The sequence below is a fragment of the Stegodyphus dumicola genome, chromosome 3 (genome assembly GCF_044657685.1).
Source record: "Stegodyphus dumicola isolate Sdum_Otavi_A_Nest chromosome 3, ASM4465768v1".
NCBI classification, from domain to species: Eukaryota; Metazoa; Arthropoda; class Arachnida; order Araneae; family Eresidae; genus Stegodyphus; species Stegodyphus dumicola.
Genome location: NC_140770.1, coordinates 145,961,074 through 145,973,252, shown reverse-complemented (window position 1 = coordinate 145,973,252; position 12,179 = coordinate 145,961,074). Strand labels below are relative to the sequence as shown.

Genomic DNA, 12,179 nt, shown 5'->3' with positions numbered 1-12,179 from the left:
CAAAGTACTTTGCTGTAATAAAGATTTCATGTTCCAAAATCGGAAACGCTTATTGAAGTTTTCCGTGACGTCCTGTAGATCATAATTCTCAACAAGACAGGAGCATATCTATGTTATAGAAAACTAAGGATCAATGTACTATCGCAAGAGACATCCATTACTTATATTCTATTAATGGCCACCTTTAGAAAGTTCTGCGATGAATACAGCTAATGATTATATGACTTGGTTGAAAACACAGAACTATGTACCGTAAATTTATGAGTCTTTTCAACACGCTTATAAAACAAGTGAGAAATACCTATTTATCTGTATAAATGTTAAAATTTCTTTGTAGTATTAAATATGCATGCATGAAGTATGACATAAGCGTCATAAATATTACATAAAAAACATGAAAATTATACTTCAAATCATCAAAATTTTAAAAAGTGAAAAGAATTTAGATTTTAATTTTGTAACATTAAATATGCTTTTAACTAAATAAATATGATTGTTTTATTCTTTTCGTTACCATGATTTATGATCGTTAAAATTTAATGTATACATACCTTAAGAACTATGACTGATAGTTAAAAATTGATGTATTAACTTCCCTTGGGCGGTAACTGAAATCACAGAACTGAACTAAAAATTTGAAGATATGCACAATTAAGAGAACTAAGCTACAGGGCTTAGATATTCCTATTTCTTAAACCCGCGTCGAAACTATTGGCAGCATGTAAATGCAGTTATGCCATGTAAACCAGCAATAACTCTGGGAGTACAAGCTCGCGCAACAGAGGTAACGGCATTAGCCTAACTCTCTCTAACTACTGAACCAAGGTTTTTCAAACTCTTTCTTCACAAGGTAGAATTTGCATTCCTTAACGCGCGCTACCAAATTTAAATATTCTGGCATTGGCAATTAGGGGAATGAAGGCTTGTAGGCAAGTTTAGAATTAAACTTTAACTTGTTAGTTAAAAATAAATATAAATCCCTGCGAACGTTTCAAGAAATATTAAAGAGTTTGGTTTGTATTCATAGAGCTATAATAAGGTAGGAAAAATTAAAGAAACAACAAAATAAATTCATGTATTCTGTATTATTTTGAAGCTAAACGTGTGGAACTTGCACAAGATCTTTAAAGCACGTTCCACATTCTCAGGCATGGCAAAATGACATGCCTGAAATCAAAATGCAGAATTGTTTATTTCTGCTTAAAAAAATATAATAATAAGTAAGAACTTACGAAATTTGATATAAAGTGAGGCAGCAAAAAACTGGTGTTACAACTTTTTAGAGGTACTTAGAAAAAATTAATAAGGTGTGTTGCCATCCTTGACTGAAATAAAAGTTGCGATTTTCCGTGCTGTGCATTAGATTGTTACTGTGATTATTAGTTCCTGCGTTAGCCAAATTAATTCACGATGAACAGCTCCTTAGTGCTCCAATATCATCCTGTTTTGGGGCTTCAGTCATGCAGGTCGGCTCATTGTACATCTCACACGGGCATCATGATTTAAATACGGAGAATATGCGGGCCACTGCGTCCGCTGGATTTCTTCTCCCTCAAGATAACCGGTTAATAGTGCAGCGCGATATGAAAGAACATTATCATTCATCAAGATTAAGTTATTAAACGTTACATCCATAAACACCATTACAAATGGATTAATAATCTTATGTGTATTTCAGCATTCATAGTTACACTGATTAAACTCTGTAGGTCAGCGCATCTATTCAAAACTATGCCTGCCCATACCATGATTTCCCTTATCTTCGAACCTATGACTCTATGTTTTTAAGCTTATAAAGTATTTCTCCCGCCTTCTTAGCATACCTTCGTAGTGTAGTGGTCAGCACGCTCGACGTGTATTCCAGAGGTCCGTAGTTCGAGTCCCGGCAAGGCCATTGCTCATTTTTCATGACTCCTGCTTCGAAATAATCTAATAACTCTACAGTAGCGCCCGAAATGAAAAAGGTGAAAATGATTCTTCACCACCAGGATTTCGCGATTGGGTCCCTAAACTCTAGTCTCCCTTTGAAAGGGGGGAGTATATAAGGTATTTCTCCCTGCTTCTTAGCATGCCTTCGTGGTGTAGTGGTCAGCACGCTGGACGCGTATTCGAGAGGTCCGTGGTTCGAGTCTCGGCGAAGGCATTGCTCATTTTTCACAACTCCTGCATCGAAATAACCCAATGTCTATACAAGCTTATTACACGAGTTTTCACTCTGCAGAATGTAACATGTCTGATGTCGCTCCCTAAACAAAAATAAAACTCACCGATCAAGAGAACTCGACTCAAAAGAGTGGTACAATCACAATGATCTCTGCACAACTACAATCGAGCACGTTCTCGAGTTAGCGTAACTCAACAGCAATGCCCAATGTGCAATTAATACTAGATTGCTTTAATTAAAAGAAATAAATTAAAAACGTGTAAGGTTAAACTTAAATAATTATTAAGTTATTTCTTAAGCTACTTGCGATTCCAAAAGAATTCTCGCTACTAATTTAACTATAAGTGCAAAACTTCTAGAACACAGACAAGAAGAAAAACTCATTAAAACTGTATTAACTGTTCATTAAAACTATAAATGTAATTAAAGGTGATTCCAAATTCATGGTACAAACTTGGAGGGGAGGTACAGGACAAAGATATATTCACGTAGAAAACACAAGTCGCAATCCATTTATTTAGTCATAAATACAAGTCAAAATGCATTTTCAATAAGAAGGTTTCAAAATGAGATTGAGATCGCATAGCATCTTGTATTAATTGCTTCATACGAAGAACAGTGCCCATAGACCTTCTTATCAGTCATTTAAAAATATCTGACTTCAAACTACGTCACGAAGCACATTTGTATATTAAGAATCTTCATTAAAAAACACCGTTACACACCAGAAGGCAGTAGGTGTGCATCTCAGTAGGGGAAGATGACATTCATGATTGTGTTGTCACGATTGCCGAAAACGCTGACATGAATTACATGTACAGCCGTGCAAACGGTAACGCTAGATCTGCGCTACGAATGCATCACGCGCAGTTTCCGGCTAGACGTATGCCGGATCACAGAATGTTTTAGCAGTTGCAGTATCAACTTTGATAAACAGGTCCTTTCCACCTAACAAGACAGGATGCTGGTCGACGGCGAACTGTACGCAATACAAGATTTGAAGGAAAAATATTGGAAAACTGTGGGTGATAGACGCGAGCCCAAGTACAAAAGCTGTTGCACAAAACGTAGGTGGGAGTCAGCATACCATTTGGACAGCGTTAAACGAAAATCGCTTACACCCTATCCATTTTCAGGGAGTACAACTTTGAATCTGAAAGACTATCCTCCGCTCCTCAGTTTCTGCCAGTTTCTTTTGCAGCAATCTGCATTGCAGCCGGATTCCCAGCTCATGTAGTATTTACAGATAAGGCGCCGTTTATCCGCTAGGGTGTATTAAATGAGCTCAGTTCTCATGTGTGCTGGATCCCTCTTTGGATGCTCTCCCTCAAAACTGAGGGTGGAAAATAGAAGTCCAACCTCTCTTTCGGAATAGGCTCTGGCAACCATTGTTCCATGTAAATGGACACGACAACAGCAACAACGATTATCACGTGTGGGCAACTGAGAATCTGAGTGTGTGGGAATCTCGTGTGTGGGCAACTGACTAACGCAAAGCGACCACTTGGGTCTCAACAAAGAATCAGTGCGAATGTGTGGCCGGAGATCGTCCATGACCTTTTAATTGGCCCCGTACAACAATGGCCAACGTTAATCTTATTTTTCTGGAACAGGTATTACCAGAACTGCTGCAAGATATCCGATCTTCATTCGTAACCGAATGTGGTTTTAGCATGATGGTGGCTCCAGTCCACTCCAGCACTGATGCTCTAAATTACCTGAATGCCACTTTTTGGGGCGTGGTGGACAGTCCCTTGGCCACCCCAATCTCCCGATTTATCGAGCCTCTATTTCTTTTTCTCTGAAGAATCTTACTTATGCGACTCCATTTGACTCAACTGAAAATCTCGTTGATTGAATATCAGTAGCTGCTGCATGTGTGCGTGAAATACCTGACATCTTTGCCATTGTACGCCAGTCCACCTACGCTGTCAAGCTTGTATCGCTGTTGGTGGACAGAATTTCGAACAGTTTTGCAAACGTCTTGTTTTAGTGAGAAACTCTGTATTTATGATTAAATAAATGGATTGCGACCTGGGTTTCCTAAGTGAGTATTACTCATATATATGTTCTATACCTCACCTCCAGGTTTGTACCATGAATTTGGACTAACCTTCTTTAATTTAACAAAATTCTCAACACAACTGATAACTTCAATGCCCAATTAACCAGCTCTAGCTTTATTTGTTATTTTAAAACAGACATTTCAGGGTAATTTTTCGGCATCTAGCTTGCCTCGTAACAAACGCACGAATGAAGGCCGACTTGAGCTGTACTCTTAAATGAGATGAAGAGAATAAATGCTGTGCAATGATGACGATATGGTAAATTAGAAAGAGCAGGAAGGCCTTGAAATGCTTATTTTAAAGAAACACACCATGTCGTGCTAGCTATGTTAGACAGTTATGAGCTAATAAATTCAAAAATGATGCCACAAATATAAATCGGCACAGAGGCAAACGATTGGGGGAACAAACTACTCTCTAGCGCGTTGCACAAATCTCTCTCTATATATATAAACTATAAAGTCGCTTGCTAATTAAACTCAAATAGATTTGCATTCTGATGATGGCTGATGAAAAAAACAGAAGTTACGAGAGAGGATTGGTATAAAAATAAAAATAATTTTAGCATATTTTTCAAACTAACAAAGAATTTACATAAAATGAACTAAATTAGTGTACATTTTGAAACTTTATATCATTGACTAGATATATCTCATTTAATTGGACCAGAGTCAAATGAGGCATCATCTTTGTTTCGTGTTCCATATTGATTCTCTACTACAAAGATTGCCCAAAATCAAGCTTCTTATCTCCAAATGAAACTTGCATTAGCTAAATTTTAACACGTAATAACACATATTCATCTTTAAATTATATCCGTTGTAGATTAGAACCACGCTGTTAAATTTTGTTTCAGAAAAGCAAAAGAGTTAACAGTTTATTCAGTATATATTAGGTGTCTTTACCATCGTCGTCGCCACTACATTGATCGGCCAGTTCTAAAGGTCCTTGGATTTAATGCCATTCCAGCGAATATATTGGAATATTTTGCGATCCTCCTATCAACTAAATAAGATATACTGTAATAGCGTGATGCATAGTTCTAATGCAACTGCATTAATATATTAAATATCTTATACTTTCCTCTTTTAGTTTTGCATATTGAGCCATTTCCTCAAATTTCATTTTCTCAGTATTTGATTGATTTTACAAATTAGTTTTAAGCAAAAAGGAAAAAAATATGAAGAGATAGAGAACAGTGAAGATAATCTAGTAATCGTTTTTGAGGTAAATGATTTCTGTTTCATCAGTTTTTATTGAAACACAGAAATATTTATTAGCTGAAGTATTAAAGTAAGTCTTTTATTAGTTAACTTTTCGCAAGTAATTACTAATTTTAAATGTTAAATTTTGAAGATTACTTCACGGTTTTTTAGAGAATTTTTAGTTACTTTCAGATTTATTTCAGGGTTTTCAATTTATCGCTTTGAGTAAAATGATTTCAAAGAAAATTTTGAGAAGCCAAAAATAGCAATTTCCACCGACTGAAAATAAACTATTTGAAGCTATATCATACGATAAATTTAAATTTCAGTAACAGATTTTATTCAGACGAATTTGTGAACATTTCAAACATATTCGTGAACAGTTGCTGAATGAAGAAAATTCAAGGAATTATTCCTCCAGATTTTTGAAATCTTAATGCTATCTTTCTTACATTAAAAATCTGTGTTTAAAAAAAAAAAAAAAAAAAAGTAATACAATTCCACAGTGAGAAGATACTCTTCGGCCTCAGGAAAGTACAGATACATAAATATAGATTCATCATCATTTAATAATACAGACGAATATGAACGCTTACTACAACGTCTCTCAACCTTCCATTTGCTATCCAATTTTCACCGCCTCCATGTTGTACAATAAGAACGTATACACTATTAACATATTTTGAGTATTTTGACGCTAAATCTACAATACGAGTTTAATTACAAACCTTATAAATTACCAAACATGTGTAAATATATTAATATTTGTATCGTGGAAATGTAATGTTTGTATCATAGAAAGGAAATTTAGGATATGCTAAACTCACCATCTAGTATTATAAAGTTTACTAGATTCTTCAGTTCAAATAAACACTAACGTTAAAAATACTGCCTTAATGATTACTATCTTCAAACCTATGACGTTAATAATACTCATTAAGGCAGTATTTTAAAAATATAGAATAATGTATTAGTGTAATAAATATTTATACCTCATTCCTGATAATTTAGCTGACAGGGGTTTAACAGGTGCATTAAAAATATTGACTGAACCACATTTCGAGGCAGCGGATAATTTTAAAAACTAAAATGATATGCACCTTAAAATGATATGATATTTGATAAACTAAAACTAAAATGATATGATATTTGAGTTTATCCCTTCAGCACTTCTTTTTAATGATGACATATAAAGATGTCATGTCGTCATAAAATGAATATTTTCATCGAATAAAATGTTTTTAATCGATCACGAAGCTTCGATATCATCATCAAATGAGATTTCATTTTTTTACCGCATTGCCTGAGTGCAATACCAAAACTCTCTCATAACCTGTTAATTAAATTATATACAACAAAGATTCATAATAGTAATGCAAAAAACCAGCATTTCTGTGTTACATACTACAGTGTCTCACAAAAGACACTTGTGCTTTACAAAAGGAAACTGTAATAAAACTAATTAAAAAACATGTAAAAATTTTTTGTGGGTGTGTTTCATACTTAAATTTAGTAACAATTATTACATAACATACATTTTCTCAATATATTAAAATATTAATCTAATAAAAATACAATTTTTTAGAGCGGAGCAAAAAATGGCTCACATAAGAGATGGGACACCATTAGATACTACTACGTACTACAATAAAAATATTTTTGGGGTTTTTATTTTTACTCAAAAGCAATTGACAATAATTTATAAAATCGTTTGTAGTATTTCTCTCCAGTTTGTTTTGGAATTTTTGTGTTTTTTAGCTCTGTGCAGCCATGAATGCTAAACGAAACGAAACTTTGCCTGAAATTCGAAAATTAGTTATTAATTTGCATATTGAACGTGGAAAATCTATTACAGAAACTGCTGAAACTGTTAATTTGAGTCATTCAACAGTTTTCAACATCATTAAACGATATAAAAAGAATCATATGATTCAGGATAAAAGAAGACCTGGCCGACCATCAAAGCTATCCAAGGGAGTAAAGCAAATTATCGTTCCAAATATTAAAAAAAATCCAAGAGTGAGTGCTCCTAAAGTTGCTGCTGATTTACAAGCATTATATGGAGTAATTGATAATCCGAGACTATTAGAAGAGTAACTTGATCTGCTGGATATCACGGTAGAGCAGCCAGAAAAAAATTCTTCGTAAGTGAAAAGAATAGAAAACTCAGACTGGCTTTCGCAAAATCCAACATAAATAAGAATTCTGATTACTGGAATGAAGTTATATTTGCTGATGAGAGTAAATTTAATATATTTCGTTCTGACGGTAGAATCTTGGTGTGGAGAAAAACCCAGGGAAGAATTTCGCAAACAGAACTTGGTGCCAACAGTAAAACATGGTGGAGGAAGAGTTATGGTATGGGGTGTATGTCGTCCGCTAGAGTTGGTAATCTTGTTTTTATTGACAGTATAATGGATCAGTACAAGTACATTGACATTTTAAATCAAAATTTGAAATCTTCAGCACGATAATTGAACCTTCATAACGATTTTAAATTCTACCAAGACAATTACTCCAAGCACACTGCTTTGAACGTTAGACTTTGGATGCTGTATAACTATCCTGAAATAATAAAAACACCACCACAATCTCCAGACTTAAATCCCATACAGAATATTTGGCAAGAATTGAATCAAGAATTCGCAAACACACCATTTCTTCGAAACAACAAATAAAATCGGTGCTTCAAGAAGAATGGGGTAAAATCACTCCAGAAATCACAAAAAAATTAGTCGAATCCATCCCAAGAAGATTAAATCATGTTTTAAAAGTAAAAGGAAATCCAACAAAATATTAAAACCTTTCAAAAAGTAAAATTTTTGGATAAATATTTGATGGAAAAGTAAGTGTCCCATCACTTATGTGAGCCATTTTTTGCTCCATTCTAAACAATTGTATTTTTATTAAATTAATATTTTAATATTTTGAGAAAATGTATGTTACGTAATAATTGTTACTAAATTTAAGTACAAAACACACCCACAAAAAATTTTTACATGTTTTTTTAATTTATTTTACTGCATTTTCCTTTTGTAAAGCACAAGTGTCCCATCACTTTGTGAGACACTGTATGTTGCTAAAACATATAACTGGATCGTCAGTCTAAGATAATAGAAATCATTAATAACCAAACTTCTAATCACATTACCTTAGAATTATGCAATAGAAACAAGAACTAGTTGTAAAGCATTTTATTAAAACCCGTAAGACCGTATATATATATATATATACGAATATTTTTTGTGATATCTGTAAGAACGTATAAAATACTAGGAGAGATTTTGCATTAAAATCAAAAAAATAATTTGTTCTCATAGTAGTTTTTGAAAATTTGTGCTTTCTTAGCGAATACCCTGGCCGCCCATATGGTTAATATACTCTAAAGTTGCTATATTTTTTATTTCAAACTTTTAACCAAACAGACAATGAAGGTATTGCTTTTCTATTGAAATACAAGAAATAATATCGGTAATAAAAAATTTCTATTTGGAAAGGAGATTGAGGAAACTTTTATAAAATTTTCAAAAAATGTTTTCTTTAAGTTAGAGCGAGAACTACTTATCTGAGTTAAACCTGTTTTAATGAGTAAAGAATTCAATAAAGCATAATTTTAAAGAATATGGAATTATTTTTATTAGTATTACACCATCAAGTGGAGAAATCAGCAGATGAATCAAATTCAAGATAAGAAATACATGATTAAACTTTTTATGAACCAGCAACAAGTTTCTGCTTTTGAACTTTTAGTACATTTACCTTTCATTACATAACTGATGGCCTTGTAATAATGAAATACTTTTAGCTTCATATACTTTTAAAGTGCAATTTCTTTAATATGATTCTATGATATGATGAGAAGATATGATGATGAATCTAAAACTTACCTGTGCGGTAACGGTTGAAAATTCTCATTCCAAATACTGGAATCTCCCAGATATATTTATGCTTCTCATAAAAGTTCTATTCCAAAATTTAACTGAAGAAACAAAAGACATCGTAATTTGTAGTTTTTATTTTCAGTAAAACAATTACTGAAAGCTGATTTTAAAGCACTGTTTTCCTGTCAAAGTTTATCAGCTATCTGCCAAAATTTTAAAAATGAAAATCGTTCCACAGATCATTTCCAATGCCGTAATATTCCACCAAATCATTACTAATTCGAAATAAAATTATCAAAAGGAAATTATGTTTAAAAAATTTAAATGGTGGAGTTAAATGCTACTAAAAACTTGCTTATTTTATAATTCTTCAACATAGAACACTCATTTCTACTAATTAAATGTCGATTTCGAATAACCGATTAATTTCGCGGGAAAACCTTTTGCCCCTATAAATGCTCTACGGTTTGTGAGCTCACTCGTGCGGGTTGCTAGTGTGTGTCACGTGACGAGGTGTCATGGCAACTGCAACAACATCGTTTTGCAAGTTGTTTTTTATTCCAATGTTCTTCAAATTGGATGCCTCATGTTTTATAGCTTTCACGCTTAAATTTATTCCATTCTAAAAGCTATAGGCTAGGAATTTCGTAAAATAAAAGTATTGGAAAAAAAAAGTTACAGAATGCTCTCGTGATGATTATTGACAAGAAAAGAAATCGAAAATTATACATTTTTTAAATATTTATTTAAATTTTTCCTTGGTAATAGTGATTGTTTTATTATTTTTACAATTATATGATTTTAATTTTCATAGCTATGAGAATGTATCTAAGGCGTTGATGTATTGTGATTACAGAATTTAACACTGAATCAAATAAATTAATTTATGATTAATATTCATTTTTAGCAAAAGATGGTAACAGGCCAGTTAACGTTTTCTTCCATAATCAATGCTGTACATAAGCTTCATCTATATCTCTGAAATTCTAAGCGCAGCATTTACAATAAATAACACATAACTGAAATCTATTGTGTAAAATTGCGACGGTACCCGGAAATTTAAGACCACTGATATAAGTAGCAGTAAAAACTTAATATAAGTATAATATAAGTGTTTATGTACGCACTAATGTACACTGAATGTCGCTGCCTACGCATCTAACTATCTAACGACGTATCTAAATGCCACATCTAAAAATTTCTGCAAGCGGTGGTTCAGCTATAATTCTATGATCAAATACTCAATCTAGTTTTAAAAGGATTTATTAAAATACTAAAATTAATCTAATCTAGAATCTAGAATCGAATCTAATGTTACATCTCAGGAGCAGCGTTCTAGCTGCGTTATAACGAATCGAAAGTCAAGTTCTCACTGTTGCCATTCTGAGGCAGAGAAAAATTTGTTTCTAATCAAACCGGAACATCGGCATAGTGAAAGTTTCTAGTCAAACCGGAACATCCCGGCCCCCGTTGGACAATTGTCCAACATCATTTGGAAATGGGAGTGGACTGATATTGGAGACGGCTCGGCGAAAGATTCCATCTGAAGTTCTGACGTCTACGACTCGTACTAGTCCATCTGGACCAGGAAAGGTTTCCTCCATGCGACCTAGTGTCCACTTCATGGGTGTCTTGTTTTTATCCTTTAACAAGACTAGTTGTCCTGCCTTGAGATTGGATCTCACTTGATTCCATTTTGAGTGGTTCTGCAAATGAGTAAGATATTCCACGTTCCAACGGTTCCAGAAATTAGCTCTAAGTTTTTGAATTAAAGTCCATCTAGAAGACAAGGTGAAAGAATCTACAGAATCATTCGGTTCTGGTATCGACAAAAGTGGAGCTCCTATTAGGAAATGACCTGGAGTCAAAGGCTGAAAATCTGTTGGATCAGCCGAAATAGGTGATAGACGTCCAGAGTTCAAGAAGGCTTCTGTTTGTGTAATTAATGTATACAGCTCTTCAAAGTTTAAAATTGTCATTTTCGCGACCTTTGTCAAAATTCTCTTAATTGATTTTATATTAGCCTCCCATAATCCGCCAAAATGCGGGGAAGAAGGAGGAATAAATCTCCATGTTATACCTTCTTCGGAACTAAAGCGCTGAATAGGATCCGATCTACAAATTCTAAAGAGTTTATCAAGAACATGCTTCGTTCCCTTGAAGTTCGTAGCGTTATCACTCCAAACAATGGATGGTTTAGATCGTCTGGCAATAAACCTTCTAAGACATGCTAGAAAGGCTTCAGTAGACAAATCCAATACTACTTCTAGATGAATAGCCTTTGTACTAAAGCAAATAAATATCACGATGTATTGATTTTAACTTAACTCTAGATCTTTTCAAATTAGGCTTGGTGATAACTGGACCTGCAAAGGCCAGTCCTATTTTTTCGAATGTTCTAGTTATTACAACTCTATCTCTAGGTAAGTCTCCCATCATTTGGTTTATGGTTTGGTTCCTTGTTCGAAAGCACGTCATGCATTTACTTATTACGCGTCTAACTCTATCTTGTCCGGAAGGTATCCAGTATAATTGTCTAATAAGAGAAAGTGTTCTTTGAACGCCCGAATGAAGAGATTTTTATGATAATGATCTATGAGTAATTCAGTGAAATGATGTCTTTTGGGTAAAAGAAGTTGATGTTTCTGGTCTTCTGAAAGATTGGAGAAACGTAGTCTCCCACCAACTCGTAAAAGTTCATCTTTATCGAGAAATACATTTAAGGATAAAACCTTACTATTACTTGGAACTGATCGTTTCGACTGCAGGCACTTAATTTCAGGTTGAAATTCAGAATGTTGTACACATTTGACTAGCACCTTTGTTGCATTCTGTAGTTCAGAAGCACTCAAAAAACTTTCTT

The 12,179-nt window shown here is 33.8% G+C and overlaps 2 protein-coding genes across 2 annotated transcripts in view; both read right to left on the bottom strand.

Moving 5' to 3' along the window:
• The window catches only part of LOC118189043 (calpain-A-like), a 170,970-nt gene extending 161,189 nt beyond the window's left edge, over positions 1-9,781 (bottom strand). Inside the window, exon 1 of the mRNA XM_085813423.1 lies at positions 9,323-9,781. The gene's annotated coding sequence lies outside the window, so the exon portion shown is untranslated. The remainder of the gene's footprint in view (positions 1-9,322) is intronic.
• An 803-nt stretch (positions 9,782-10,584) lies between these two features.
• LOC146998107 (uncharacterized) lies at positions 10,585-11,777 on the bottom strand. Its single transcript, XM_085812366.1, has one exon. The coding sequence runs from the start codon at positions 11,293-11,295 to the stop codon at positions 10,762-10,764; it is 534 nt and encodes a 177-aa protein (XP_085668492.1). The 5' UTR covers positions 11,296-11,777; the 3' UTR covers positions 10,585-10,761.
• Between the last annotated feature and the right edge of the window lie 402 nt (positions 11,778-12,179).

Excerpts from the sequence above, each read along its gene's own strand:
- LOC146998107 (XM_085812366.1), bottom strand. The coding sequence starts at position 11,295 with ATGACAATTTTAAACTTTGAAGAGCTGTATACATTAATTACACAAACA.